We start from the raw sequence: 27,895 nt of genomic DNA on the forward strand, positions 1-27,895 counted from the left end.
AGTGATACATTCAAATGATGATTGACACATTGGTTAGCCAATGAAACGCCGGTAAATAAATCCCAGCATTCACCGCGGACTACTTGGCGTTCGGGGGAAAATCGAGTCGGCGGCTGCAAGTTAGTTGCAAGACTTTGCGAATTAATTTTGTTCCATAAATAAGGCGCACTGTATTAGAAGGCGCATGGTCAGCTTTTGAAAAAAATAAAGGCTTTTAGGTGCGCCTTATAGTGCGGAAAATACGGTAAATACTTTTCGACTCAAACTCCTTCCTTCTGGTGCTGGTTAATCTTTTTTTTTTCACAATAAAGTGCAACATTACAGAGTTCCATTAAAGGCAAACAATTTATTAAGATACATTCAATTTCATTGTGCAACATCACGTGTCAATTGTCACTGCTGAGAAGTCCGACATCCAACGTCCGTACGCCAATCTGACGAATAATTGCACTTCATTCTACGTACCTTTTATTCTAATAAATAAGCATAAACACGATGGGGGTGGTGCTGGATTTTCCCGTTTTCTTTTTGTACAGTGATTCCCAAACAGTGTGCCGAGACGCGTTCGAGTGCCGTAGGAAATGTGCCCACCTTGAAGCGATCGCTGTGTTCTCTGTTGTTGCGGTCGGTAATAAGTCGAGTCGTGTTTATTTGTGACGCCATTAATCACAAGGAGTCTCAAAGGCCTGCACAGACCACAAACAACTAAAGAGGTTTTTAACTAGTGGCTTTTGAGTATTGTGGGGCCTTTTTGAACCGCAAGCCCGGGATAACTATTTAAATCGATACTTCGCTTCTCTTAATGCCCAAAAGATACTTGACATATAAAAAGAGACACGTAGGAGATGAAGGAGAAGAAGCAATTAACTGTCAGGCCTAAGGAGGCGGCACCTCTCCTAGTCGGCGAGTGTTAACCACATGAATGGGGCAAATGTCAGCGCAAGATTTATGGTAAAAGTGTGCTTAATTTCTGGTCTTTTTGTTTGTAAATTTATTTTTCTAACACTATGTCTGTAGAGAAAAAAATAATCTCGCACAATACCCAGAAAGGGAGAAGGAGACCATTCGAGCCCAGGGACAAAATGGATATGGAGTGTTTCGGCTAAGTGTTCATTTGCATGCTCTCAAGATTGCACAAGCCAAGAAATATGAGGGGGTTTACTGCTCGATTTTAAATTTATCGAGTATAAAAAGGTTACATTTGTTTTATTTTTTATTTTCTTATGGATCTGTTAATGTTTTATTGTACGTTTCCTGTGGTTTTTAAAGCGGTGTGTTTAATAACAAACTCAAAGTTTATTCGTGTATTTCAGTTTATTTTGTTCTTTGTTTTTCAGAGATTTTGAGTTAAAAAAAAAAAAGAATTATATAAAAAAAAAAAACTTTAAATGTTATAAAAGTTTACCGCAGAGTGAAAAAAGAAATTTTATTATACTATAGGAGAATAGTGTATTTTTTTTAATCATTAATTATTTTCCTAGCTGCTTCTTTTTGTTTATTTTCCTAGCTTTTTGCTTATTTTTTACTGGCTGTTTAATAATATTGATGTAAGAATTTGTAGAACTGTAACACACGATCTATCTATCACACCTGGGCCTTGGGTTTCCAACATGAGGCCCTGGGACACGGGAAAGGATAACATTGAAAGTTGTTTTTTTTTATTTTGTTTTTTTTAAATAGGAGTAAAAACATCAAAAGTTGGGGGCGGGTAGGGAAAATAAATCTAACTGCTTGACAAATACATGAATTTTACCTCAGAATTTTGGGGGGAAATAACCAAGTTATTATTATGATCATTTTTATTCCACCTATAAAAAAATAAGAAAAGTACAGGAATTTGCTTCTTTGTGTCCCCTTTTTTCGAGATGTCGAAACAAAATTGACAAAATTTACTTATTTATTTGTTTTAAGATTGACTAAACCCCCAAAAAGGTGAAGTGTAATGTCATCCCATTATAATATAATATTAATTAATGTCAACAGATGGGGGTAGAATAAATCTATTACACACAAAAAGGCATAATCTTCCTTTAAAGTGCAGTACTATATATCTTTTTACTTATACTTAACAATGTTTTGCTGTGTTTTAAATATATAATCTCTAATCAGGGATTATTTACATATTTTTTGTACTGTTTTTAATATTGTTTTTTTTTTTTAATCGGCGTTGGAGGTTTAAAGGAACACTGTGTCCCTTTTCTGTATTGTGCAACTGGCAATAAATGCTAAGAAAAACACAGGGAGAGATAGAGAACAATTAAAAAATAGAAAGAAAGGCAGAGAGAAAGAGGGAAGAGGAAAGAGAGAAGGGATGAAGAAAGAGAGACAAAAAAGACAGAGAGAGAAGGAGAAAAGAGAGCGTCTGTGTCTGTTAGTGGCTTGGCCTGGCTTTGTCAACATCCAGTAGACATATTTCAAACTGCAGCTCGTTTTCCTCTTGAGCTTCTCTCAGCATTATCTCATGGGTCAGATTCAAAGCCTTGAGGGGCTTTAGCTATCCTGCGGACTGCATGTTTGACACTCCAGTTGTAAAGTTTCCTTTTAGCGGTGGTTGTTATTTATTTTACATCGAATTATTGTAAAAGACGTGCCTCGGCTCAGAGGTTAGGAATCACCCCCGCAAAACAGACAATTTGTATAAATGTAGAAAATACAATTCTAAAAAATCACCCTGAATGTATCATTTTCCCCCCCGTCGATCGAAAGTTCTGTGCGCATGCGCGCGACTCGTGCCCGCGTCCTTTGGTCCACTTGTGTTATGTTCGGCGCTGCGTTAGCGGCCAATTCGGAAATTCAAGATTTCTTTTTTTTTATGTATAAAATGAAATCCAGGAGTCCTTCATTTTAAGGAAATAAACTCGGTCATCGCGGAGGTGATGACGGGGTGCCGGCGTCACAGTTGCCATTGTCCGGCAGCGGCGGCGGCGGCAGCGGCGGCCATGTGCGTGCGGTCGCAGAGGCCGACGTGATGCCGCTGAACGCCGTGGAGGCTGACGCTCGGGTGGTGCGCGGAGGCCAAGCCGGGATGCTGCGTGCTGTGGCACAACTGCTCGCTGTGGGCCAGCCACTCGGCGCCTGTTCACAAAAAAAGAAAAAAGTCAAATAAATGACACGTTTTTTGGTTTGTTTTGTAGTGTGGGGTGGGCGGATCGATAAAAAATGAACAATATTAGCGATACTGAGCAAGTGCGAGGATCAGATCAATACTATTGTCCTGGAATCAAAACTCGTACCATTTTAACTAGCATATTATCAATGTTAGTGTGTTTGGAAGATAACACATACAGTGGAACCTCGGTTCTCGACCATAATCCGTTCCAGAACCCTGTTCGAAAACCCATTTGTTCGATCACGGAAATCATTTTTCCTATTAAAAGTAATGTAAATCGTTTTGATCCGTTCCAACACCCTGAATGTTTACCATTAACGTAAACATGAAGCTAACCCAGGCTAATCGTACGTTCGCGTTATCGTAATCTTCCGTACGAAAGATTACGCTAACATGAACGTGTAGAAATAAAAAAAATCAGGTCGTTTACAAGTCATTTAGCGCCCGGGTCTCCACAAGTGGTGAGCGGTTCATTGGAAAGGGGGCTCCGTTCCAACACCCACATAAAGATAACCCAGGCTAATCGTACGTTCGCGTTATCGTAATCTTATGAATAGGATTTCTTACCTTTTTGGTGGTCAGCAGAAGGCGCTCGCACACCACCTTCATATTTTGCAATTATTTATTTTTTAAATGCAATAGTTGTACGCACTACTTTTCTTTTTTCACCTGTAGCAACTTTGCTGCTTGCACCGGCTTTCTTCGGAGGCATAATAAGGGGCTAAAACACCCATACGCTGCTCAGCATGGCACCCTAGCGTACGCACTCACGCATTACCGGCGTTCGAACTAACTAACGGCGATGCAAGAATTTCTCGAAATTTTTGGTCGGACTCCGATTTGTTCGAACTGAGAGGCGTTCGAAAACCGGGGTTCCACTTTATATTATACAATGCCTCCCCCCAAGAACGTTGTTTCCACATTTCAGGTTTCAAACTTACTGCTAAATTAAAACAAAATTGTCCCTAAGAGCCCCGCGACCCTACTGCACACCTGTCAACCTGTACGTTTTTGCCGTACAAAATATGTTTATTATGCGTTTTAAGACGTGTACGACGTGCAAGGAAATCTGTACGGAAAAAAGGCAAATTTGTCAATTATGGGTACCATCCGGTATACACCGGCTATCATGAAACGGCAAATCAATCAAGTCAAAGGAGTTCGCCGCGGTAGCCTCTATCTCGGTATGGTTTTTTTTTTTCGATGCAAACAAAAGCGAGCGGTTTGATGCTACTGTGCGCATGCATCTGCCACCTCGGATTTCATGTGGTGGTTATGTAGTGAAAAGAAGTCCGTCTCTTTTCAGAGAACCGGCTTTTTCGGCTCAACTCATTAAAGAGAGCCGGCTCTCAAACGGCTCACTTGCTTTGATGCATTATATTACGAATCATTATTGTTGTATAAAGAAGTTAAGAAAAAAAGGAAGTATAAAATGAGAAAATGAAAAAAGACAGGTTTGTAGTTATCCCTTTAATCAATATATTACCAACAATAATTTAATGCAGGAAATGAATTAATAATTTGAATAAGAAAATGTATTATTCTACTTAATCATATTTGAATGTATTTTTCCTTCTACAGTGAACGTCCATGCTACTTAATTTTTTTTATGATAAACCTCATTAATGTCAAACAACTCAGTATCTCACAACAAAATGTTAATTAACAATATATATGATATAACGAAACACATGTACAATATAACATGTTAAACTGCATGAATAAAAACGTTTGAAAAAAAGAATATGGTGTAAGATTTTTTTGTATTTTGTAAGGGAAAATACGACAGCTTGTAAGGGCATTGCGCCGTGGAGGTTGACAGGTATGCTACTGAGAATAAGGGAGACGTAATCCTGTACTGGAACCAAATTATTTCAACAAAACAGACATATAAACTGGAGATGGCATAAAACCACTGCAAACCTACCAGGACCTGGCCGTCCTTCTAAACTTTCAGCCAAAACAAGGGGAAAACTAATCATAAAAGCAACAAAGAGGCAGGTCCATGATCACATTAGATACCTGCAGGCAAACACAGCTGAGGTGGGACAACTATAGACCGTACTCTTCATAAATATCTTCAGAAAAAAAGTCCTTTCAGAAAGAATACCACAAAAGGCCTGCTTGGTATTTGCAAGTAGCCACATTGGAGACACAACATGTGGTTAGATGAGACCAATATTGAATTTTTTGGGCTCAATGCAGTTACGTTTGGTATAATAGTACAAAAAGATGTTGGCAGCATGATGCTCTGGGGTTGCTTTTCTTCAGCAGGGACTGGGAAGACCGTTAGAGTTAATGGGAAGATGGATGAAGCTAAAAACAGTAGATTCAAGCAAAAAATGGCTCGAAATCTACAACAAACCCGAAATGAGGCGCAGGTTCACCTTCCAACGGGACAACCAACCAAAACATAAAGCAAAATCTACAATGAAACGGTTAAAGAGAAACTATATAAAAGTCTTTGGATGGTCAAGCCAAAGTCTAGACTTAAACCCTATGGAGCATTTGTGGAACGATCTGAAAAATGTTGTGCACAAACGACCACCATGTAACTTTAAGGAACTTGAGCCATTTTGTAAGGAAGAATGGGTACAAATTTCTGTTTCAAGATGTACAAAATGTTGTCAAGTCATGTTTATTTGTGACGCCCTTAATCCCAAAGAGTCTCAAAGGGCTGCACAGATTATTGCAAACCACAGACTACCGTAAATTCCGGACTATAAGCCGCTACTTTTTTCCCTAACTTTCAACCCTGCGGCTTATTCAGTGGTGCGGCCAATTTATTTAATTTTTCTAACGGCCGCTAGCGGCACTCGAGTGTTGCTACCATTAACTGCCCTGTCAACGCTATATTATTATTATTAAAGCTTTGAAAACTCTCTCGGTGTACCGTCTTTCTTTGTAAATATGTGTAACCCATGTATAATATGTATTTGCAACTGTATATTTTTGTCATGTATTTATTTGTATTTATTTTAGACACTTATTTTTTTGCACGGGTGAACGAAAAATGAGGGGCGGAACAAACGCTGGGTGCCGAGTTTAAGTGGGGACCGCTAAAGGTGAGGGACGGACAAGGAAAGAAGAGGGGGTAAAAAGTTGGTTAAAAAAAAGGGAGTTACGTGAGTGTTCATCTGATATATTTTTCCCACCCTTACTTTTGGAAATATACACTTTTTTTCCTTGGATTACTTTCAACGGGACCCGGACTCTGCAGGTCTGCATCAAACCTTAAGTACCGGTATCATTTTCCGTTCATTTTGCTGGCTGTGGACTTTCATGAAGGACATTCGCAATGATCGCAGCAAGGCTTTAGGGCTAGGACCTTAGCTTGGCCTTTTGGCTGAGAGTAAGTGTCCCGGCTCCTAGGCTTTGTAGCGTATTATGAACTGACCGATAACGGATAATGAATAATGAATAACGAAGATAGAACAATAACCCTTAGAAACCCCAAACCCCGCAGGACTTGAAGTCGGGTTTGGGTTAATTTTGTGTTTGTGTTACATGTTTAAATGTGGGCGCGTGCAGCTTATATACCGGTGCGGCTTGTGTATGTACAAAATCGGTTTTCCTCTTAAAATGTGGTGGGTGCGGCTTATAATCAGGTGCGCTCTATAGTCTGGAGTTTACGGTATTATGACACCATCCCCTGATCTAAAACCTACATGAGGGCAAGGAAACACTCGAAAACCTCAACATGAGGAAAATGAAGAAACCTTGAGAAGGGGCCGCACATGAGGTCATCGCCCTTAAAGAAAACATACCTAATAAGACTTGTGGCTGTGATCGAAGGAATTTACTCAAGGGGGGACAATATTTTTGCAACACCTACTTTTTAATTTTCCATTTGTTAACACAATATAAAATGTTCAATACACTTGGTCTTTTTTTCACCATTGTGTCCCAAATGCCAAAATTGTCCTAAGAAATATTTTATTTGGTTATGTTTAGTTTATAACACATTTATATGTCTGTACATTTTTTTTCAGCAACTGTAATGTTTTTGTAATATATTCAGAGTTATTTTACATCAAAGAGTAGTTAATTCATTTACATACCATTCAATTACATTCAGTTACATTTATAAGTTACATCAGACCTTTTGAGTAAATCTATTTCGTAATTGTGCTACTTTGGTGAAAACTACATTGAAAATTAGTGAAAAAATAAAAGCTCTTATTATACTCTATAGCAGGGGTGTCAAACTCATTTTAACTCGGGGGCCACACGATAGAACAAACAGTCGGGGGCCGCACTAGTAGATTAAAGAGAAAAAAAAAAGAGAGATAAAGAAATAAGAGAAAGAGGGAGGGGAAAGGAGAGAGGGCGGGACAAAGCAAGAAAAAGAGAGAGGGAGAGAGCGTGAGAAACAAGAGATAAAAAGTCGTGAGAGAGGGGGGAAAGAAAGGGAGAGGAGTAAAGAAATCCAATGAGAAATAGAAAGACAGAAGGAGAGAAAAGAGAAAAGAAAGCGCAAAGGGTAGGAAGAGAGAAAAAGAAAAGAGAGAAAAGGAAAAAAGGAAGTTAAAACAAAATAAGTTAAAAAGACACAGCGAGAGAAAGAGACAAAGAACAACAAAGGAAGAGAAAAAGAGAGACACAGAGAGTGAAACAGACAGAGACAGAGAGTGGGAGGAAAGGGATGGAAAAGAGAGAGAGAGAGAGAGAGAGAGAGAGAGAGAGAGAGAGAGAGAGAGAAAAATAAATACAAGTACAGTGTCTTTGTTCGAGGCACCTGTCTTTGGCAACATCAAGTTGACATATTTCAACCTGCAGCTCATTTTTCTCTTGCGCTTCTTTGAGTGTTGTCTGATCTGGCCCGCGGGCTGCCTGTTTGACACCTGTGCTCTATAGCAATACATTTTTGAAATTAATTATTAATCCATTTGGTCTCAATGACACATTATTATCGGTCATATATGGATTAAAGACATAAAAATAATTTGGGGAGCCGAAAGAGTCAGTTCGCTAAATAGAGCTAGAGTTAAATAAATGGTAAACGGATTGCATTTTTATAGCACTTGCCCTTTAACTGAGGCCGGTGGTAAAAAAATGGCAGAAGTACGTTTATTTATTAGTTCAAAACCCCGCAAACACAATATGTTTCTAATTTTACACAATTTTAATATTTGAACTCATGTCCTGGGTGAGTGATCGGAAACACCTGCACGCGTATAATGAGAAGCCCATGAAAAATATGTCCGCTTTTACATTTGCCGGCGGTTATTTTCGCTCTCGGTCTTCAAAGCGGCCTGCAACGGCGCCGGGTCACATCGAGGGGCTGTTCATAATAATTCGGCATGAAATATAAATCACCAAAATGAACGCACTCTGGCTTTGAGGGGTGACGTCACTGCTTCTCTGTGGGAGTCCTCATGGCGCTGTTTCGGGGCCTTGGCTGATGTTTTGGCAAATTGATGCAAAGAGGAAATAAAATTTTCCAGAGAATGAATTATACCGTTGTTTTTAAAGACGAAACACCTGCTCATGGTGCCTCGAGCGCCTGACAGTTCCTAATTGAGAATATGACAGGTGAGTTAATTCATTTATTTGTATAATGTCCAAGAGGGGCCTGCACGTTTGCACTTCTTGGCAAAATTATTAGAACACATGTGTCAAACTCATAGCCCTCCACATCATTTCAAGAGGGCCGTGAGGCAAAGCTGAGAGAAGCACAAGAGAAAAATGACCTCCTGTTTTAAATATGCCCAATAGATGTGCCAAAGGCAGGTGCCACTCGCAAAGCACCCACTGTAACTGTAAATACTGATACTTAATCAAGCAGAAGACATTTAGGAAACTGATGTTTTTTTTACTTAAAATAAAAGTTTGAGGCGTTATGAAAAATACAAAAATGAAAAAAATAGCACCCGTTATGCTCCTTTATGTAATAAATATGGAAGAGTGAAATTTCCATAATCAATTAAACGATTGCCTAAAAAAATGAAATAAAAAGCAGAAAGACTTTCAAGGAGTTTGTATGCTCTTTTTGTCACTTTCCAGTCTGCATGACTTTCCCGTAGTTAAATAAACTGTAGTGGAAATGAATTCACTATTTTGCTTTTTTTTTTGCTAATTTATAAATGATAAAAGATTAAAAATGTGGGAAAAAAACTAAATACTCATCCTATAATAAAATGTTGCATCCCTGACTCCGAATTTAATAGTGAGCCTCCAAAAAGCCTCCACCCCTCCATGCCATTAATTTATCAGTCCATCCCCAGAGAGAATGTTTTCTCTGCCATGTGGCCCCCCAGCTAAAATAAGTTTGACGCCCTTGCATTGCAAGGTGAAAATACTTTAGATTTAATATATTCTGGGTTATAAATCTCTCTTCCCTCCTTATTTTCTTTTTTTTTTTTTTCAGACTATACGGAGAATGTTTAAATGTCAGTAGTTGGCAGTCATTTGTCTGGGACAAGACACAACGCATTTATAACAAATTATTTTTGAAGCCAAGGGCAAAAAGCAATTATCTTCGATAACGGTGGCGCAGTGGTTAGCGCATGTGCGGCACAGTTCATGTCTTGGGAACCTCCTGCGTGGGTTCAAATCCAGCTCCGGACTTCCTGTGCGGAGTTTGTATGTTCTCCCCGTGCTTGCGTGGGTTTCCTCCGGGCACTCCGGTTCCCTCCCACATTCTAAAAACATGCATTTCAGGTGAATTGGCCGGTCCAAATTGTCCCTAGGTGAGAATGAGCGAGTGAGTTGTCTGTCCCTGTGTGCCCTGCGATTGGCTGGCAACCAGTTCAGGGTGTCCCCTGCCCACTGCCCGATGATCGCTGGGATGGGCTCCGGCACCCCCGCGACCCTACTCAGGATAAGCGGTGTAGCTAATGAGATGAGATGAGAAGGTCTTAAATAGGACTAGATTTGAGACTATATCGCTTCCTGGTTCAATTTCTCTTTCCTGCTACTACGCTCGTCCTCTAGTATTCAATGAATGAATTTTTTTTTCCAACATGACAAAACAAAAACAAAACAACAAATCAAAAAAATAACACAATGTTATCGTACATGTTCAAAAAGGAGTAGGAAGAAGAAAATGCTTATTAAATTAAATTAAATTAGCTCTTCTGAGTAGTTACAAACAGCTAACACCTCTCGATACACGATCTCTTCGTTATCATCGGTATCACCAAATTCCATCACTGTTTTTATCCTACCAGATTAATTTCGTTTTACCCAAGTCAAGTCAAATCATGTTTATTTGTGACACTCTTAATCACAAAGAGTCTCAAAGGGCTGCACAGACCACAGATTATTGCAAACTACAGACAATTATTACACCAAAGGAGATAAAAGAGAAATAGTGAGAGACAGGGAATGAAAAAGAGAGAAAGAATGAAATCCAAAGAGAAATAGAAAGAGAAGGAGAGAAAAAAGAAGGAGGGGAAAGAGAAGCGCAGGAAGAGAGAATGAAAGAGCAAGAGAGGGAGAGAGGGAGAAAAGGAAAAAAGGAAGAAAGAGCAAAACAAGGTAAAAAGACACAAAGATAACGAGCCAGAGGAACAAAGAAAGAGAAAATGAGAGACAGAAAGAGAGAAAGAGATAGAGAGTGAGAGCAGAAGAGAGAGAAAGAGAGAAAGAATGAAATCCAAATAGAAAGAGAGAAGGAGAGAAGAGAAGGATGGAAATGAGAAGGAGAGGAAGAGAGAATGAAAAAGCAAGAGGGAGAGAGAGAGAGAAAAGGAAAGAAGGAAGAAAGAGCAAAACAAGGTAAAAAGACACAAAGATAACAAGCCAGAGGAACAAAGAAAGAGAAAATGAGAGACAGAAAGAGAGAAAGATACAGAGAGTGAGAGCAGAAGACAGAGAAAGAGAGAAAGAATGAAATCCAAAGAGAAATAGAAAGAGAGAAGGAGAGAAAAAAGAAGGAGGGGAAAGAGAAGCGGAGGAAGAGAGAATGAAAGAGCAAGAGAGGGAGAGAGTGAGAAAACGAAAAAAGGAAGAAAGAGCAAAACAAGGTAAAAAGACACAAAGATAACGAGCCAGAGGAACAAAGAAAGAGAAAATGAGAGACAGAAAGAGAGAAAGAGATAGAGAGTGAGAGCAGAAGAGAGAGAAAGAGAGAAAGAATGAAATCCAAAGAGAAATAGAAAGAGAGAAGGAGAGAAGAGAAGGATGGAAATGAGAAGGAGAGGAAGAGAGAATGAAAGAGCAAGAGAGGGAGAGAGTGAGAAAAGGAAAAAAGGAAGAAAGAGCAAAACAAGGTAAAAAGACACAAAGATAACGAGCCAGAGGAACAAAGAAAGAGAAAATGAGAGACAGAAAGAGATAGAGAGTGAGAGCAGAGAGAGAGAGAGAGAAAGAATGAAATCCAAAGAAAAATAGAGAGAATGAGAGAAGAGAAGGATGGAAATGAGAAGGGAGGAAGAGAGAATGAAAGAGCAAGAGGGAGAGAGAGAAAAGGAAAAAAGGAAGAAAGAGCAAAACAAGGTAAAAAGACACAAAGATAACGAGCCAGAGGAACAAAGAAAGAGAAAATGAGAGACAGAAAGAGAGAAAGAGATAGAGAGTGAGAGCAGAAGAGAGAGAGAGAGAAAGAATGAAATCCAAAGAGAAATAGAGAGAATGAGAGAAGAGAAGGATGGAAATGAGAAGGGGAGGAAGAAGGGATGAAAGAGCAAGAGGGAGAGAGAGAAAAGGAAAAAAGGAAGAAAGAGCAAAACAAGGTAAAAAGACACAAAGATAACGAGCCAGAGGAACAAAGAAAGAGAAAATGAGAGACAGAAAGAGAGAAAGAGATAGAGAGTGAGAGCAGAAGAGAGAGAGAGAAAGAATGAAATCCAAAGAAAAATAGAGAGAATGAGAGAAGAGAAGGATGGAAATGAGAAGGGGGGAAGAGAGAATGAAAGAGCAAGAGAGGGAGAGAGTGAGAAAAGGAAAAAAGGAAGAAAGAGCAAAACAAGGTAAAAAGACACAAAGATAACGAGCCAGAGGAACAAAGAAAGAGAAAATGAGAGACAGAAAGAGAGAAAGAGATAGAGAGTGAGAGCAGAAGAGAGAGAGAGAGAAAGAATGAAATCCAAAGAGAAATAGAGAGAATGAGAGAAGAGAAGGATGGAAATGAGAAGGGGAGGAAGAGAGAATGAAAGAGCAAGAGGGAGAGAGAGAAAATGAAAAAAGGAAGAAAGAGCAAAACAAGGTAAAAAGACACAAAGGTAAAGAACCAGAGGAACAAAGAAAGAGAAAAAGAGAAACAGAAAGAGTGAAAGAGAGAAAGAGATAGAGACTGAGAGAAGAAAAGAAGAGTGAGAGAGAGAAAGAATGAAATCCAAAGAGAAATAGAAAGAGAAGGAGGTAAAAGAGAAGGGGAGGAAGAGAGAATGATAGAGCAAGAGGGATAGAGAGAGAGAGAAAGAGAGAAAAGGAAAAAAGGAAGAGAGAGCAAAAGAAGGTAAAAAGACACACAGATAAGAAGCCAGAGGAACAAAGAAAGAGAAAAAGAGAGACAGAAATAGTGAAAGAGAGGAAGAGATAGAGAGTGAGAGAAAAAAGGAAGAGAGAGAGAGAGAGAGAAAGAGAGAGAAAGAAATACAAGTACAGCGTTTGTGAGAGGCACCTGGCTTTGGCAATGCTAGTAATCACCTAATATCATTCAGTCACCAATAATGACAATAATAACAATGCCACTTATAATAATTATAATTATTATTACCATGATACTCATATAATAATAATATTAACAATGTTGATTTGCTTACCAATCTATAGCAGTGTGTGTCTGGAAGTAAAGTAGCATGTGTGAGAGAGTATAACAGTGTGTGTGAGAGTCTAAGGTAGTGTGTTGTGTGGGAGTACAGTACTATGTGTGTAAAAGCATAGTAGTGTTAGCATGAGAGTATAATAGTCTGTGAGTAAGAGTATAGTACTTTTAGCTGTATCATTCAGACGCCATTGTATTTCTCTCTGTACTTTTGCCATTTTGTTCAAAGGTGAATACATTTTTTGAGCTCATCTTGTAATTTGTTCCAAGGTATACCTCCACATACAGACACTCACATACTTTTCCTGGTAGTTCTCCCCGGCTGGATTTTAAAGTTACTACATCCCCTCGAGTTATAGTTTCCTTCTTTTCGTGTGAAGATTTTTTGTATGTACTCTGGCGGTATATCTTTGTTCACTTTGAATAGCAGTAAGGAAGTGGAGAACTCCAAAAGATCAAACTGTTTTAATAATTTGGACTGGAGAAATAAGATATTGGTATGATGACAGTATCGTGCCTTGTGTATAATTCTTATTGCTTGTTTTTGGGGTACAAAAAAGGGGATGGAGTGAACTTTTGTAATTATTACCCCAAACTTCTGCACAGTAGGTTAAGTATGGCAAAACTAAAGAACAATATAAGAAGTACAGTACATTATAATTTTTAAAAATGGCAATATTGATATTTAAAATACTTTTAGATACCTTAGTTTGTTTGTGTCTGATGTGTGTTTTCCAATTTAATCGACTGTCTCTTATAACTCCTAAAAATTTAATTTCTGATACAATGTTAATGGCAACACCATCCATTTTCACCGCCAGGTTTCGATTTTCCTTGTGATTACCGAAGAATATCACTTTAGTTTTATTGAAATTTAAAGTTGATTTTATTTATATTTCAATAAAAATAGAATATTCCCAATTTTTCCATCTCTTTGTTACAAAGTAACGCAGCAATAAGGTCCTGCTTAACGCTTACATCGATCTAAAGCTATGCACGACTGCCAACACTAACGCTTTGCGCGTTAAACTACCGCTTTTTCTATGAGAGGCCGTTTGAGAAGTAAATCATGGTCTCACATATAACATACCCTAACATATGCGCAACTATACTCTCATTCAGACAGTCACACCCTTGCCCAAACACCACTTTACTCTCTCATTCACTCTCATGCACTGTACTATACTCTCTCACACATACAACTATACTCTTATACACACACCACTATACTCTCATACACAGACTACCAATCTTGCTCACACATACCACGAGACTCTCTTATTCCTATTACCATACTTTCATACACACACTACGAAGCCCTCTCACACACACTACTATCTCACATGTACTACTATACTATTTCACACATACTACTATACTCGGTTCAACTCCAGTTGGATGTCGAACTGTACAAAGAATACACACATGAATGTGGAATGTTTACCAAAAAACTCCAAATAAACCATTCCTGAGAAGTGAGGTAATCATTAAACTAGGTGTGAGAAACCCTGTAGTGATAACAATTTAATGCTGTGTGAGAAAGAATAGAAGTGTGTGCGCGAGAGTATATAATATGTGTGAGAATCCATAGCAGTGTGTGTGTGGAAGTAAAGTAGCGTGTGTGAGAGAGTATGTGGTAGTGGGTTGTGTGGGAGTACAGTAATGTGTGCGTAAAAGCATAGTAGTATTTGCATGAGAGTATAATAGTATTTTAAGAATCTATAGGAGTGTGTGTGTGTGAGAAAGTATAACGGTGTGTGTGAGAGTCAATGGTAGTGTGTTGTGTGGGAGTATAGTAGTATGTGTGTAAAAGCATAGTAGTATTTGCATGAGAGTATAATAGTATGAGTGAGAATCTATAGCAGTGTGTGTGTGAGAGAGAGTATAGCAGTGTGTGTGAGAGTCAATGGTAGTGTGTTGTGTGGGAATACAGTAGTATGTGTGTAAAAGCATAGTAGTGTTTGTATGAGAGTATAATAGCATGTGAGCAATTGTTTAAATTCTCGTACATTTATTCAATATGGTTGGTGAAAAGTGTAAAGAAGAGGCGAGCCGTTTCCTTTGAAATGAAAGTGGAATAAGAAAGCTTGATGTGGTCGAGAAAATGGTTGGAACGCTGTTTTCGGCCACTTTTTACCACAGAGGAGGAAGTCGCCTAACTCTTGAAGCTCATCTTCCAAAAGTAAGTAAGACTTGTATTTATTTATCTTTATAGAGCATATTATTTTATGAAATTCTTAAGTCGGGCAGCGTCTGTACCCAATAATTTAATAATAAAATATATTTAAATTAACTTTTTTTTTCAACCCCTAATGCTGAGAACTATTAGAAGTATTTTGTTGGAAATGTTTTTGAACATTAAATCAGATGGCAAAATCTGCAATACTTATCAAATTCTTTTTTGTTGTTGCATATAAAAGCTATTATTTTTGCTTCTTGATGGAATGTGACATTTTTATTGTTGAAATTCTCATGCATTTATTCAATATGGAGAATCAAAGAGCAAGAGGGAGAGAGAGAGAGAGAGAGAAAAGGATAAAAGGAAGAGAGAGAAAAAGAAGGTAAAAAGACACACAGATAACAAGCCAGAGAAACAAAGAAAGAGAAAAAGAGAGACAGAAGGAGTGAAAGAGAGGAAGAGATAGAGAGTGAGAGAAAAAAGGAAGAGGGATAGAGAGAGAGAAAGAGAGAAAAGGAAAAAGGAAGAGAGAGCAAAAGGAATTTTGTTTTTTTAATAAGTGTATTAATTATTCCTCCTGGCCTTGTTTAACCCAATGTGGCCCTGGAGTCAAAAGGGTGAAAAGTGTAAAGAAGAGGCGAGCCGTTTCCTTCGAAATGAAAGTGGAATAAGAAAGCTTGATGCGGTTGAGAAAATGGTCGGAACGCTATTTTTCAGCCACTTTTTATCACGGAGGAGGAAGTCACTGTTGAAGCTCACCTTCCAAAAGTAATTTAAACTTAACTTTATTTATCTTTATAAAGCATATTATTCTATTCAACGTTGACTTTTCAGTTTCAAAACAATACAGGTTACTTGAACAAGCCTTAAACATACTTATATACACCTTAAACATATAAAACATAGCACTGAAGCAACTTACGAACAAATTCAACTTACGAACGATCGTCCGGAACCTATCTCGTTCTTTAATAGGGCGGCATCTGTATGCATATTTCTCCTATATCCTATTCTTTAGACTTCCCTCCGAATTATTGGTAAAAACCTATTAGTGTGATCCAGATAGGTTGTAGATCTTTAAGAGCTACAAGTCTAATGATATCCATTGGCAAGTTTAAAAACCGCCATGTTGTTATACAGCTGTCGTAACACGCCAGCAGGTGTTAGTAATGTTGCGCTTGGCTGATAAACCGGACTTTAAAAAAAAAAAAATTCCGCCTCGTTCGCCAAGAGGGTAAAGCCGAAATGTCGAAATAATAACCATAACGTCACATTACTAAATTTTGTGCAGGCTTGGGGAGTAACGGAACACATGGAACGGCAAAAAACATGTTGGCAAGCTGCTTGGATTGATTTTCATTTTGTTTCTGTCGCATTTTATGTTCGTTTTGCCGGAGATCAAAGCCAGGAGAGAAAGCTTACCACGTGTTGTGAGTCATCATCGTATTCATATTTAGTTTCTTTTGTCTTTTATTAGCATATTTGGTATTGGAGTAATCCAAAAGTAATTGAAAGTAATCCAGTTAAAGTAACCCTACCCAACCCTGATTATACGTATTTTAGATCAATAAACCAAAGAAGAAGAATATATTCATTCGGGATTATATGTTCTAGGATGCCATTGTGAGTTTAAAATGGAGTTTGGTGGTTTTCTATTGTTCAATTGTTTTGATTTTAAACATGTCTGTCTTGCAAGGGAAAAAATGGGGTCTGCACTTAAAAGCTTCAACTTTAGCCTACTTTCTTTGGGGACATGTTTAAGTATTGTATTATTCTGTTTTACAGCGGTCTTTTATGCACATAGTTTATTGATTCCTTTTCTTAAATAATGATTGATTTTGTTTTTTGTAGTTTAAAAGCCACAAGGCTCAAATAAAATCATTGTTTCCTTTATCACTTATACAACTTATCAAACCTAGAACTACCGTATTTTCCACACTATAAGGCGCACCTAAAAGTCTTCATTTTTTTCAAAAGCTGACCATGCGCCTTATAATACAGTGCGCCTTATGTATGGATAAATGGTGTGTCGCAAAGTCTTGCAACTAATGCAACAGCCGCCGACTAGATTTTCCCCTGAACGTGAAGTAGTCCGCGGTGTATGGTGGGATTTATATACCGGCGTTTCATTGGCTAACCAATGTGTCAATCATCATTGAATCGATCACTATTGGCTAAAGTTATTCGGAGGTAAAGGGGGCGGATCCTTTTATCATTTACAGGCTTGCATAGGCTAAAGGGACAAAACAAAGTCTGCAATTGGCCGAAAAAGATGAATGTGAATAGCAAGTTTGGTTGGTTGTCTACGGCATAGAGGTAGCAAGTTTTACTATTCCGTATTTGTAAATATTTTATTCTCCTGGATTTACTACACTCACGGATATAAGAGGACCATGGTTGCACATTATTATTGAACACAACGACTTTGGTGGGCTACTCCGGCTATATATTTTCCCAGTATCTTGTTTCAGAGTGATATCGGTGTTTCTGTGATGGGTCTTTTTTTAAATTAAACTCAATTCCAAGTGTTTATTGTCATATGCACAGTAAAGTTGCGAGCGAAAAAGAAAATAGAAACTAAGGAATGGTTGGCATTTCTTGAATCCCAAGACTTTAACCTTCCGAATGATATTTGGAACGATGCATTTGAGTGACATCGTACGGACACCGCATCTGCACGTGTTTACGACACGTATTTGCTTCTTTGCAAGCTTTGGGAATGTTAAGGGGGTAATAAGTTGGACTGAACTATCTGACTGTTTTGTCGACGTACCCATTGTAGCGCCTTATAATCCGGTGCGCCTTATCTATGGAAGATATAGGACTAAAAACTATTTTTTGGGGGTGCGCCCTATAACCTGGTGCGCCCTATTGTGCGGAAAATACGGTAGTCCAGAAGGTTTTCATCCCTCTGCCCGATAGCATTGATGCTACAATTAGCATAAGTGGTAATATTTCTGCTTATACTTATAAGAAAAAAAGCAATATGCATAGTTCAAGTTTTTGGCCTGGATGAATTCCGCACATTTCAGTTTCAGGAGGAAAATATCAATGATCCCAGGAGATTGGCGCTATTAAGCTAGCTCTGAGTGGATTTTTTTATTAGATAGATAGATAGATAGATAGATAGATAGATAGATAGATAGATAGATAGATAGATAGATAGATAGATAGATAGATAGATAGATAGATAGATAGATAGATAGATAGATAGATAGATAGATAGATAGATAGATAGATAGATAGATAGATAGATAGATAGATAGATAGATAGATAGATAGATAGATAGAGAAATTTACACTTCCAGCAGTATCCTTGTGTTGAAAAATAAAGAATAGAAAAATACCCAATCTATACATAAATACCCAATACACACTGTAATAAAAATAGGGTAGTATGCAATGTGGGGTTGGGATTCAATGTGGGCTTTTGCTCCCCCGGGTGGAGTTAAAGAGCCTCATGGCATGAGGAAGAAATTAACTCCTCAGTCTCTCCGTGGAACAGGAATTATTAGGTGACTTATGACATGGTGGAAGAAAGCTCGAGATATTTATAAAGTATCGCCAATTCAAGTATTTCAATACAAAGAACACTGGCTGAAATCCCCCTCCAAAAAAGGAAGAAAGTTTAAAAAACAACCTATTTTTATTTAACTATTGTCTCAAACCTTAGATGTGCAATTGTACCTACTAATGCGTCCTATTCCTGAGTGTATGCTTGGGTTATTTTTTTTTCTTTATTACACTTAAAGTGATATAACTTACTCTCACCATAATCAGGGTTGGGTAGGGTTACTTTAACTGGATTACTTTCAATTACTTTTGGATTACTCATCTCATCTCATTAGCCGTACCGCTTATCCTCATTAGGGTCGCGGGGGGGCTGGAGCCCATCCCAGCCATCTCTGGGCAGTGGGCAGGGGACACCCTGAACTGGTTGCCAGCCAATCGCAGGGCACACAGGGACAGACAACTCATTCGCTCATTCACATCTAGGGACAATTTGGACCGGCCAATTCACCTGAAATGCATGTTTTTGGAACGTGGGAGGAAACTGGAGTGCCCGGAGGAAACCCACGCAAGCACGGGGAGAACATACAAACTCCGCACAGGAAGTCTGGAGCTGGATTTGAACCCACAACAGGTTCCCATGACATGAACTGTGCCGCACAAGCGCTAACCACTGCTCCGCCGTGCTGCCCACTTTTGGATTACTCCAATACCAAATATGCTAATAAAAGACAAAAGAAACTAAATATGAACACAATTATGACTCACAACACGTGGTAAGCTTTCTCTCCTGGCTTTGATCTCCGGCAAAACTAACATAAAATGCGACAGAAACAAAATGAAAATAATAATAAACAAACAGCTTGCCAACATCATTTTTGCCGTTCCATGTATTCCCTTACTCCCCAAGCCTGCACAAAATTTAGTAATTTTACTCATATTTAGTTTATTTTGTCTTTTATTAGCATATTTGGTATTGGAGTAATCCAAAAGTAATTGAAAGTAATCAAGTTGAAGTAACCCTACCCAACCCTGACCATAATACACCGAGGCCTCCACAGACTTTGCCGCTATGCTGCAAGTGACACTATAGCCGAGAGAAAAAGGAGTGATGGGAACCAAATGGACTGAACCATTTCAAGGTATGTGGAGTATTTCTGACACTGCGTTCTTCGCGTTTTTGTTTTGTTTTTTGTTTTTTTAATCTATGCTATAATTTTTGGGGGGTGTTCAGGTTGAATGAGGGGGTGTTTGAGCACCCTCTGAAACGGTGCTGTAGGATAAAGAGGCAGGATCCAACTTGTCGAGTTTGGAGCGTTATGAAGCTCACTTTGAGGTGGGGTGAAATATTTAAAGTGGTTGGGAAGGAGGGGGGGGGTCAACGGGCCAAACATCATTCATAAAGTCAGGTTTGCGCATGCGCAGGATGCTGTCATAATTGGTATCCATGACGCCACGACGTTTATTTTATTATCAAGCCAAACAAATTGCGTTTTTTTAGTGCATGACACTTATTTTTTATTTTTTGCAATGTTTAATTTTTAAAAAGCATTAAAAAAAATAGTACATAACAACTTGTTTGGCTTTGTGTCACGTGATGTGTTTGGAATGCGCCGTTTTAAAAGATGACTTACGAAATCTACTCGCTGCTGCATCGATATTGTGTTTTCTGTAGGTTTTATTGTATTTTTTCATATGTAGGTAATCGTTTTGTATATTTTATCACAGTTCTTAATTGGTTGACCTCCCCTCCACACGCACCCGTTTAAACAGTTGTTTTATTCCAAATTGATCATGTTTGGGTATACACACGCGCACACACACGCGCATGTATTACTTGCATTTCTGCGAGAGTTTATTTCTTTACACGTTTTCCCGTAGTTAATGAGTGTTTTATTACAGTTTTATTACACCCTCTCCAATTACATTTATTGGTATTGGTCGCATTGGATGTGTGTTCTTTTGTGCATTTTTTGTGTGTGTGTGTGCAAAAAATTACAAAAAACAAATATTCGTAAGGGTAAAAATATATCATTCATCACGCACACATATCACAGCCACACACCTCCACGCATGAATTTACCCCAGTTTTCCAAAATGCGATTTGTTTCAAAGCGGGGTTTTTATCAAATTCCATTTAATTGAAAAAAAATCTACAATTGAAAGCTAACACACATGTTAACGAATGGTTTTATGTGTGACGTCACCACACATTTACAGTGGACGCAGTGAACGTTTAATTTAAAAAAAAAAACACTTCCAATCACCATATAATATAAATGGAAATGGTCTGCATTTATATAGCGCTTTTCAAGTCAATGAAGACCTCCCAAAACGCTTTACACTCACCCATTCACACACACTCACACACCGATAGCAGCGTCAGCCATAAAAAGCACTTAGAAAGATTAAAAACTGATAAAAAAAAAACACTGTTGAATATCTCATTTTTGTGTGCAGTCTTTTGGGGTACTTGTAGAAAAAAGATGCCGGACAATTATGTCAGCTTCCTTGACGTAAACTTAGAGTTATGTAAAATAAATGCAAATGTATTGACATTATGAGTATTTAAAATAAATGCACGGTAATGTAGTGCAGGTATTTTTTGCGTATTATTTAAATTGATAGTTTTTAAAAAACGAATCCGTGCAATGCATTCTGTATTTTAATTGGCTAAGCAGTCCCAAAGATGGTGATTATTTGTCATGGATAAATACATTTTCACACTTCTACTGCTTATCGGGGGCATTGGGGATTCAGTGTCTTGCCCAAAGACACTTTGACATATAACATAAAGGAGCCGGGAATCAAACCTGCGACTTCTTGAGCCCGAGACGAGCGCTACAGTTAGACAACTGTTGCATGTTTGTCTCATTTTGTTAAAAAAATAGCGAAACATAAATTATTATTTGTAATATTTCTCTTTATGTTTAATCTACAAAAAAAGGATTTTTGTCTTTTTTAAAAACGTCTGCTTTAAATAAATTGAGACAAAAACAATCAAAATACGTCATGCAATAGTTTGTTTACAAAAAACGTTTGTGCGTCTGTGTGAGTTTTTATATAAGCGCGTGCACGACGTTGATTAAAATGTGCCAATTTTAAGGCCTCACATTTGCATTAGAAAACTGGGAAAAGTATGTATAGTAATTCCAATTAAATGTTGTGTGACGTCATCATCACGTGTTTTTAAAATGATGTGCATTTCTAAATATTTCTGTATTGTTAGCGGGATATTTATTTGTTTCTATTCCGTCGCCATTTTACTCAAATTGGATAATTTACTGGTGTCAATTTGTCATTCAAACTTTAAAAGTTTTATACCGTATGTATTATAGTGCTGACACACACACACGCACACAAAATAAAATAATACATTTGTGTTATATTAAATTTAGGATTGTCTTTAATTGTTAACAAAGTAAATACAGGGCTGTTAACGTGAATTAAATATCATTATAAACGAAAGCTGTGTTAAATAATGTTTACATTCTGATTGCATGCCAATTTTGAACGTATTTGTGCTTATTATTACGCATGATTCAAAAAATATAAATTTAACAGTGAGACGTTAGAAGCGCCCGCTTTTTCGGCATTGTCGTTCAAATTTTACCCATCAATCGTTTAAGTAAATGTTTTATTAAACGTTCACGTGCTTGCTTTTCCATCTTTTTTTTAGTTTTTTCTTCTTTTGGGTGCAACTCTGCGCAAAACCGATAAACAGTTTGGCAGCGGCCTCCCCCGCCTCCTCAGAGATCCACCCGCTGCCAGAAAATAGTGCAAACACAATCTGGTGTTGACATTTTGTATTAGTATTGATTTACGCTGGCTTGATTTACACTGGCTCGTGTTTTTTTTTCCAGAAGAAACAAAACGTTTTGGATTTGGATTGCTTTTACGCGCGCAGACGCAACCCTCCAAAAATTCTGATCACACTTTTTAAAGTATCGAATAAAGTTTGGGGTTTTTCTCCAGAAAAAAAAGCAAAACTTTTTGGCTTTGTGCGCTTTTACTTACTCCTGCACAACCCTCGAAAAATTTCTGATCACACTTTTTAAAGCAGGGGTGGGGAAAACTACAGCCCGCAGGCCACATGCGGCCGTCAGACTTCTGAATCCAGCCTGTCGTGTGTTGAAAATACTAAAATAATATTGTTTTAAAAAATATTACTAATGGAAATATCGTCATTTGGTGACATTCTTGTCCCCAGTGTCCCAAACGTTCAAATAGCAGGCTGCATATTTCTTTGTTTGCTATTTTTTTCATGTATCCAGATATTTTATAGAAAACACTCGTATTTTACTATCAAATTTAATGCTTGATATAATAAATTTAATATATCACTTTGCATTAATCACGAGTATTTCAAAACAGTTTTGATTAAATTGTCTCTTTATTGACAAAAAGTAAATTAAATATAAAATGTACCTGTAGATGTGCATGTATATGTTTATATATTAATTATTATATATCGTCGCTGCTACTATAAAATGATCTCAAATGTTTGGAAATAGAATGTTTATAATGAAAACAATTCCTCAAATGAAGATATGTATATATATTTTTTTTTTTTAAAAAACAGTGACATTATGAGGGATTGGATAGGTCTATACACTATATTTTTAGCTCATGCATTGGCGAGGTTTATCGGATTAGAGACTGTACCGGTAGATATAAAAATAAAATAAGTATATTAATTATTCCTCCTGGCCTTTTTAACCTAATGTGGCCCGGGACTCAAAACGTTTACCCACTCTTTGTTTTAAGGTCCCAAATAGAGTTTTAAACGCATTGTAGAGGCACACACAAGCACGAAGACAGCTTACTTTGTTGCTCGGTAATGGAGCGAATCCCCAGAATGTCCGTGACCGAGTGCGACGAGGGCCAAATCCGATGCATGGCGTGCACATGTCCGGGAAGTGCGGGCATGCCCGGCGGCGTGGCCACCTTGGAGGCCGGGTACGAGTACAAGTGGTTGTAGGACAGCGCGGTAGTCTGCGGCGGCGCATGCGGATGCGCATGCGGATGCGGATGGCCGTGCTGCGGCTGCTTGGCCCCCTCGAAGCCGCTTTGGTGCTGCGCCAGGCCCCCGATCTTGTTGCGCAGGATTCGGCTGATGGAGCTGACGGACGGCAGGTTGAATTTGTCGCACACGCCGTCAGCCAGCAGCCGATCGCGGATCTCCCAAGCGAAGATGCCCGGGTCGCGCTGCTTGTACGTCCGTATGTGTTTGACCACGGTGGGCGTGGTAACGCGCGGTTTGCTGCCCCCGATGGCTCCGGGGAGGATGGAGCCGGTCTCGTTGTAGCGGGCCAGGATTTTGCTGACGCAGCCGTGCGAGACGCGCAGTTGGCGGCTGATGTCGCACGGGCGGATGCCAAGTTGGGCCAGCTCCACGATGCGCAACCGGATGGCGTTTGGAAGCGGGCGGCCATTGACGAACACGCCGCCCAGCTGGTTGACCTCGCCGAAGGCCGGTTCTGTAAAAAGGGGGATCAATGAATCCGGGGGTTGACACCCATTTCTTGCTACGGGCCTTAAGGCTCAGATCGAGGTCTTATAGGTTTGGTTTTTGCGTTTATAAGGCGCACCTTCAAGAATATGCCTGTAACGCTCATGAAATGAAAACTATACGGTGAGAGCAAAGTTTTCATTTTTAAAAAGTCAGACCTATATTGGGAAATCAAAGTTTTAATAACTACAATAAATTGATTAATTTGTAAGCATTTAGTCATAATTACGCATTTCCGATTTTATTCACCCATTTTCTGTTTATAAGGCGCACTGGATTATAGTGTTTTATTTTATCGTCTAGAAACTGGGTTGAGAGTAACGTTATTTAAAGTCTCTGTTCATCCTCAACAATACTTTGACTTTGATAAGGAGCATTTTCAAATTTCAGTCAATTTTTGTGTTTTATGCAACACTTATTGTCCGGAAAATACGTTACACATTTTAAAGATTCTTGCTACGCACTGAAAATAAATTGGCCAATAATGGCGTGAATTTGATTTTAGCATTAGTGGGGAAATGGCAATTTTTTTTTCAAGTGATCACGTAATATTGGTGGGGACAAAACACTGATTGCTCGATATCGGTGAGGATACGTCCCCTTCGTCCATGCAAAAACTACGCCCTTGGCACGGATATATTTAAACTGGCATATAGAAATGCATCATTTTAGGGTAATCCAAAACTTCAAGGTGAAAATATTCTCGCACAACATTGAAAAGCCATTGTGGTTTACCTGAAAAGGTATTCATTTGTAGAACGATTTATATGATGAGGTTAAAATATTCCTAATTTATATATTTATATCCAATCATATAGTTTATGTATTTTACATAAATATTCTAAGGAAGATTAGTACATCAAAAGTTTATTTGGGCTTCATTATATGTTACAGGAGTCACTGATGGTACTAGTTTAAGTTTGAAATGTAATTTCTTTGTTTTTTAGTTTTTGGCTTTATCCTAATACCTTTGGGCACGTGTTTATGTGTTATAATATTGCATTGTTCAGTTGTTTTATGTGTGCAGACAAAAAATTGTTTCTCTTTGTTATTTAATGTTTTTTTGTGCTAATGACACGCATCATACTGAGACCTGAACAGTAAAAACATAGTATTGTGTTCACTATTGCGTAATCCTATTGCATTTGCTTGAATATTATCAAAATGCTCCCGTTTTTCTATTTTTAAGTTGCTTTGTGTTTGTTTTGTTTTGTTTGGGTGTGTTTAATGGTTCTGTTCGTACTGAATATGTTTTTTTTTAAATATTTTTTATGTCCCAGATTATTTCTTTCCATGTTTTTAGACTTTTTTTCTGTTTTGCATTCAAAAAATCACTTAAAAGTATTTTATATGCCCTGTTTATTTATTTTTAATACATAAAATGTATTTCAAAATATTCATTTCAATTTTTTTCTGGATTATTCTTTATCTGTTTTGCAGGAATAAAATCTCAATATGTTTTTCCGTTTTTATGGAGTATTATTTTTTAGTATTCGTTCGATTTGGGGGGGAAATTAATTTTCCACTTTACGAGATTGTTATAAATGTTTTTGTATAGAATAAGTTTACAACTTTATGAATACATTTCCTTTCTTAAAGTTGGGGTGTGCAATTCGAAAACGGTTTCATAGGTGAACGTTACTGATAATATTCAAGCGAATCAGAGTGAAGCCTGTCACTGATAATTTAATTTTGTCTATCGCTGTAATATCTGTCGTTATTAAATGTATCCTTACTTTTACGTAAAAAAATATTATTTTTTAAAGATAATAGTGGTTTTTTTATCACTCCGAAATGGTTTAGATTTTCATATTATCTGACATGAATCTAGTTGCCGAAGCCTATCGGTAAAGTCAAGAGAAAGCACTTAAATGTTCACAGGTTTCATCTTACTGCAACAACAACTAGATATGCTGAGATCTAAAACATTAGGAGGCAATTTGTAGAACTGATGAATCACTTCTACTTGTCATGATAACAATAACAAATGCAAAATTAATTTCAAATACAGGATTTATTTGTGATCATCATGCTCAGACGAAGGAATGCGTCTTGCTTGTTATCTCCTGGTGTAAAAAAAACGAACTAGTTTGCATAGAGGACAAGCATATTTGTTCATGATGCTGGATGGATTTTGTTTCTTTTTCTGCAAAACTGACGATTCTAGTAGAATAAACCCGGGACTCAACAATGACGGAATTGTCTGAATAGCATGAAATCATTCCAAATATACGTGCATTCACTTTCTCCATGTTTACATCACGCTGAGACCTGTACACAAGTATCATCTATTAAATTTGGATTTAAATATTGTTCATGTAATATCAAACTCATGCAAAATACACAGACTAAAATTAAATGCATTTCTGAAATGGATTTGACTTATTTTGATGCGGGTGAACAATACTCCAGGTCATAACCAGTACGAACAATAACAATTTCTGGTGATTTTTTTTCTGATAATCCACTCAGTGCTAAAGGTAGACTTTATCATTCAATTTTAGAAACTTAAAAATCGTGTTTATATGCTAATTTAGCGTAATTGTAAATGATTGGTGCCTGACACGTATAAAACGTCTATTTAGCAGTCAAACTGGAATTTAAATTCTGGTGCTTTAAGCTGATTCTTAACTTTACAGTGTTTTTAAATCGTTTTTATTTGAAAGAATTAGTTAAATATTGCGTAAAATCCATAATATACACCACTGTTCCAAAGTTTGGGGTCACCACTGTGTGTTTTTCATGAAAAGTCACATTTTTCAATCAAATGAGTTGTAAATTACATAGATGGCATAGTCAATACATTGAGAAGTTTAAATATAATTACTTATATTTAAAAAAAATAACAATATCCTGCAAACTTTGTTTTCTTCAAATAGAATTTTCCAAGCGACTCCAAACTTTTGAAGAGTAGTGTATATTAACATAACTGCTCGCGACTGAATGATAGAAAAATAATCTGCAAAATCCAAGTACGGTTTTATTTATTGTTTAGTGCAAATGGTCGTATGGTTATTATCCTACTGATAATTCTTTTAGTTTCCGCTCTCGCATTGTGTCACCCACAGCAATTTACATTTCACGCGCATGACGTCATGCTAATAAACACCGATGGTAATGGACCGTTTTTATACGCTTTGTGCCGCAACGTCAGCATTCTTAGAAAAGTTGCTTACAAAACAAAGACACTTTTTACGCACAGACGCAGTAGAACTACGCAAGTTTTTTTGCGCGTCCACGATCGCTCGCTACTCACCCATGGCGTGGAAGCCGCAATGCGGTTCCTACTCCGGGAGTCCAAAACAACCCAAATCCTCGACACCTCCTCCAGGAAAACCCTATCACTGCGCTCCGCGGCCCAACCAACTGGCGGGAAGTCAAATAAAAAACGGGGGGATCGAGTGCAGCCTCGAACGCATGGACGCGTTTGGTGAAGGCGCAGCGACCCGAGCAGCTTTTTGACTTTGCAACAGCACAAACTCGGGAGGTTGGACCCAAGCGCGCGTTCTCGACTTGCGATTGGTCGACAGAGGCAGGAAGACGCCGTGCTATTGGTTGCAAAGTTTGATGTGACACTTGACCCCCTCCCCTCAAAATCCACCCCCACCCACGATCATCCCCAGCCGTCAATCTGACTGCACGTCACCGCCAATGTGTTTGTTATTGAGACTGATCGTACACTAGTGGCCGCATACAAGCCGCGTGAAGATACACCCCTCCTTTTCCCCCAAGACATGTAAACCAGATTCTAGAAAGAGATATACGTAAAAGCAAGTTGAGTTATTGTTTTACGCAAAAAATAAAGACAATAATGGGTCGATTTTTTTAAACAGACTTTCCTGAAATCGTTTTTTTGGGGGGAGGGGATAACAG

General features: G+C 38.1%; 1 protein-coding gene across 1 annotated transcript; it reads right to left on the reverse strand.

Moving 5' to 3' along the window:
* Nucleotides 1-79: 79 nt before the first annotated feature.
* On the reverse strand, nt 80-27,435 carry pax9 (paired box 9). The gene is made up of 3 exons (XM_088354828.1): nt 27,279-27,435; nt 23,337-23,990; nt 80-3,075 (listed from the first exon to the last, which is right to left on the reverse strand). The coding sequence occupies exons 1-3, from the start codon at nt 27,280-27,282 to the stop codon at nt 2,894-2,896; spliced, it is 840 nt and encodes a 279-aa protein (XP_088210954.1). The 5' UTR covers nt 27,283-27,435; the 3' UTR covers nt 80-2,893.
* Nucleotides 27,436-27,895: the final 460 nt, after the last annotated feature.

The sequence above is a fragment of the Urocampus carinirostris genome, chromosome 15 (assembly GCF_059441175.1).
Source record: "Urocampus carinirostris isolate Australia breed hairy pipefish chromosome 15, RoL_Ucar_1.0, whole genome shotgun sequence".
Classification (NCBI taxonomy): domain Eukaryota; kingdom Metazoa; phylum Chordata; class Actinopteri; order Syngnathiformes; family Syngnathidae; genus Urocampus; species Urocampus carinirostris.

Bases quoted from the DNA above. Each gene is read 5' to 3' on its own strand.
- pax9 (XM_088354828.1), bottom strand. The intron at 3,076-23,336 runs GTAAGCTGTCTT...TTTTGTGAACAG, and splicing joins CTCCATTACCGAGCAACAAA to GCGCCGAGTGGCTGGCCCAC.